The 4552-nt window shown below is 42.7% G+C and overlaps 1 protein-coding gene across 1 annotated transcript; it reads left to right on the top strand.

Annotated features, from left to right (window-relative positions):
• Positions 1-423: 423 nt before the first annotated feature.
• Positions 424-1771, top strand: LOC143219848 (uncharacterized). Its single transcript, XM_076445658.1, has 2 exons — positions 424-557; positions 630-1771. Exon 2 carries the CDS (start codon positions 722-724, stop codon positions 1769-1771), a length of 1050 nt encoding a protein of 349 aa, XP_076301773.1. The 5' UTR covers positions 424-557; positions 630-721.
• Positions 1772-4552: the final 2781 nt, after the last annotated feature.

Here is a 4552-nt window from a genome sequence, read left to right as displayed (position 1 = left end):
TGCTGCATCAGCAGTCCCACGCTCGTAGACGGCAATAGGACAGCCACGAGACTGCACCGTCAGCAGAAATGCACGTGCAGTCCCCGGGAGCGAAGACGCTGCTGCGTCAGCGGTTCTCCCACTCCGACGACCGAAGAACAAAGAGACTGCAGCGTCAGCTATCCCCACTCCGAACGAAGGAGGCAAGGCAGAGCGGACGCTTGCATCAGTCCGCCTTCAGCCAGCGACTCGCACAGACGTGCCTACCTGGCCTCAGAGTCAGTTCGGCTTCAAGAGCAGACATGTTCAGTCTAGCTCCGCGAAAGTGAAGTGTGTCGATCCTTCACTCCTAATTCCTAATTCCAATTCCAACTCTAACTCAACTCAACTCAAGTCCTAATTCTCATACATTATTCCTATAACATATATAAGGGAAATTCATGAGAATTCCCTTTAAGTGTAGCACCTTTGAATGTAGCTACACTACCACACTGTCACGCCGCCACGCGGAGACTCGCGTACACTCGTAGTTCGCAGATCGTGTGAGAAGGAGCATCGCTTTCGATTCTTCTTTATAGGTTAGATATTGTGAAGTTTATGTTATTGTTAATTATGTACATAATTGTTATAAATAAAACCCTTCTTTATAGGCATCGAGCGGCTTTTCTTTCATGATCTTGAATTTCAACAAGAGTTGATAAGAACAATCTTACAAATCGAAAGCTTAGACTCAGCAGCGAGAATGACGGGCTTGACTCAAGTTCGCTTCTGTGTAAACATTGAGGAAGCAACAGATAAGAAAACGAACATATACAAGCTGAAATGGCTTCAACCAACTGGTTCAGAACTATACTACGAACTACCGTCAGAACTACAAAACATGAGCAGCCATCCGGAGATTTATGGACTACAGAAGGTAAAGACCGTTCTAGCTTCGATTAGGTCTCGTGGAGCTTACCGTACATTTACACTTTCATTACCGATTGAGATAGCGAAACGATACATCGATGATGATGGAGATGTAGTGTATAAAGGAGTTTATTTACAAGGAACAAGCACACCGCAATATGAATTACAGACGGCAAAAAAGAAAGGAAACGAAAAGGATATTTCCACGCTACTACAACAAATAATATCTGCTACACAAAAAGAAACATCGCCAGAACCAACAAAAAAAAAAAATTTAAGGAAAATACGCGAAGACTTCGTATTAGGGAACTTTGATGGTAAAAATTTTCCGATTACAAGCTGGTTCCAAATGTTCGAAGCAGAATGTACACGATGTCAGGTTACATCAGACCAGGATAAAATTTTAATATTACGCTTATTTTTGGATGGGACAGCTAAGGACTGGTTTTCTTCAAAAGTAGTAACAATAGGCCTAGATGTAGAATTTGAGATATGGAGGACAATATTTCTAGATAGTTTTCGTGAAACAGGCTGGCGAAAATCTAAAGAAGCATACTCTTTTCGTTATATAGGCGGCAGTTTAGTCGATTATGCTTTACGAAAAGAGAACTTATTAGTCAACATTCGAAATAATTTTCCAGTAGATATACTAATCGATTTAATCGTAACAGATTTACCAACAATGGTACAAGACAGAATCGAAAAAACGAAAGTCGCATCAATGGAAAATTTGCTAACAGAGTTGCGGAAATTAGAAAACTTAGTTCAAAGAAAGAAGACATCTCCGCACGTAAACGCCTCTAAGAGCGGTGACCAGCCCACTGTGACGTCGGTCGCACCTCCGACGTTAGCTTTAAGACTACATGTAAAATTAGATACATAAGAGCGAGCGTTCCCCTTTAAAGATTCCAAAACTCCTAAAAATCCTTCATAACAATGAATCCTTAACACCACGTACATCTGATTGAAATCCATCAACATAACCTAAAATCCAAAATCTGTCAAATTCCTAAAATAGCCAAAAATGGCCCAAACTCGAAGATTGAAATATCATTGGACTCGTGAGCGAAAATCATGAAACTAACCTAAAAATTTGTAGGTTATGTTCTCAATTCGCGTTTGTTTAGACTTTACCAAAATTTCGATTTTTGGTAATTTTCAAAAGTACTTAGAATATTTTCAAACATATGATCGGTCGACAAATGATGTCAACTAATCATATGACATATAAATTTACATCGAAACGCCTTGCAAGAGCAAGCGCTCGAAAATATTCTAAGTCCCAATTTATTTAAATAAATAAATAGGTACGCCAATGGTTACCACTTAATTTTCGAGTCCTGCACCACTGGGAACGAAAACTGCTGACTCTAGTGCGGCGGCCATCGCGCTGTTTACGACGAAGACCGGCACAAAGAGGACACGGTCCCCTTTTGCGAAGTCAGCATTTTTCGGACGAACGTTGTTCGTCGACGAACGTTCGATTCTCCTCAGTCCTCTCCGGGGACCCGAGTGGGTCAGTCGAGTTTTCGTCAATCTTCCAAGTCCAGACTATTTAGACATAGTCTTTCCAAATCCAGATTGTTTAGACACAATCTTTCCAAATCCATACTGTTTAGACACAGTCCATAATACCATTCAGTAATATCGTATTCTTATTCGTTTAATTCAAATATTACTTCGTTTATTCAATTAAACATTTTTATTGCGTTTCATATTTCGTACTTAGTACGTATTTCGATTTCGTTAATAGTAAGCATCTTTACCTTTGTATTCTTTTACGTTATTAATATACTTTGTTTTACCAGAGTCAATCTAAATCCCAATTATTATTTCCTTGCTCCTAACTTCGTAGTTTGAAGTGACACGTTGTTAGTTAGAGATAGAGTTCTCACTGGAAAGTTCGCGAATAGTATTCCTTATTCAATTTCCTGTTACGTGTTCGCGTACGTGCGTGATAGTGATAGACTTGCTCGCATAGCAAGCTCCGCAGCATCCACGTCCGTTTTCTCGAATCAAAATATCGTCAACCACGCGGACGATATTCGCGAGATAAATTCGCGGGATCGCACAGCGTCCACGCCCGTTTTCGCTAGTTAAAATATCGTCAATCACGCGGACGATATTCGTGAGTTAGATTCACGGTATCGTACAGCGTCCACGCCCGTTTCCTCAACGAGCGCATCCGTCTACAATACCGTAGCAGCCAGCTGTCAATCATTGGAGGTCGTTCCTGTCAAATATTGACGTGACAGAGTTTGGCGCAGTCGTCAATCCTTGAAGGTCGTTTCCAGCCATTTGGATCAACGCCTGTCAAGCAGAGCGGACCGTATTCAAGGCCATCAGCGCAACCGTAGCTGTTCATCCGTTGCGAATTCATGTCTCGTGTCAATCGACAAGCAAGCGAAGCGTAAAAGTAAGTGGAACATATTACCGCGTATGTTTCAGGGTCGCGTGCATCATTCATCTGTGTAAGACTGCATGCAGGTGTCGGCATCGGGTCCTAGTCTGTTGATAAAAAGACCAACACTTTTATTAAATGTCAGTCAGTGGAAGAGTAGAGTAGCCGGGCCGCGGTATTCTCTTCTCTTGCTCTTATAGCCCCGCCAGGACGTGACAAATTTGGCGCAGTCGGTAGGACACTCGTTGGTCACCGATGTTAGAGACACCGTCAACACTTTTGTAGGATACGTCATGTGTCCTACCTCTGCCAAAATTTGTTGTGACAAATTTGGCGCAGTCGGTAGGACAGTCGTTGGTCACCGATGTTAGAAGCACGGCATCGAGGAATAAAAATAGAATCAGTGTTAGCACGCGAACCCCTGCGCGTTCCATCATTGTTTGACAATTTAACGCAGTAGACTTAGAGTCCGTGAAAGCATAGTGTCAGTTAAAAGTGCGACGGGCAGTGAAGGAAATGCCCTTTCGCCCACGTTACATACTCAAATTATTTTTCGCGATGTTCGTACTCAGTACAAATTCATCGAGAGTTTTAGTGAACGTTAAAGTGCGACGAGCGGTTTAGAAAACGCCCCTTCGCCCACGTTATATAGTCGGATTATTTTTCGCGAATTTCATACTTAGAAATTTTCAAGCGACGCAATCATGGAAACGCGTAGCGAGGCTAGAAAGAAGGTTCCTCCTACGGAAGAGGAATTATTTGAATTCCAGAAAGATTTAGCTCGTAGAGAAGCAGCTCTCATTAATCAAACCGCCGCGTTGACTCAACTCAAATTGCAATACGAAACAGAAACGCGTGAGCAGAGAGAAACGTACGAGGATATACGCCGCGAGATAGCAGAAATCCGATCGGCCAGAGATTCTCAATCAATTCCAGCTAGCCCAGTCGTTGCGCCCCGCGAACCCATAATGCACGATTCTTCGAATTTCACCGTTAAACAAGCGGTTGAACTTGTGCCTACCTTTGACGGCACCTCCATAACCGTGCTACAATTCGTTCGCGCGTGCAAGCGAGCCTTGGAAGCTGTTCCAGCCACAGCTGAGCGTACCCTCACTAGATTAGTATGCAATAAGCTTAGAGGACAGGCATACGCCGCGATTGAAGACGTAAATATTAACACAATCTCTGAATTGTGCAACCGCCTGAAAGATGTACTAGGCCCATATAAATTCATCGATCAGTATCGCGGAGAATTAGCTTCGA

The sequence above is a fragment of the Lasioglossum baleicum genome, unplaced genomic scaffold (genome assembly GCF_051020765.1).
Source record: "Lasioglossum baleicum unplaced genomic scaffold, iyLasBale1 scaffold0077, whole genome shotgun sequence".
Classification (NCBI taxonomy): Eukaryota; Metazoa; Arthropoda; class Insecta; order Hymenoptera; family Halictidae; genus Lasioglossum; species Lasioglossum baleicum.
The sequence above is the reverse complement of the archived record's forward strand: the minus strand, read 5'-3'. Positions and strand labels throughout refer to the sequence as shown.

Excerpts from the sequence above, each read along its gene's own strand:
- LOC143219848 (XM_076445658.1), top strand. The coding sequence starts at position 722 with ATGACGGGCTTGACTCAAGTTCGCTTCTGTGTAAACATTGAGGAAGCA.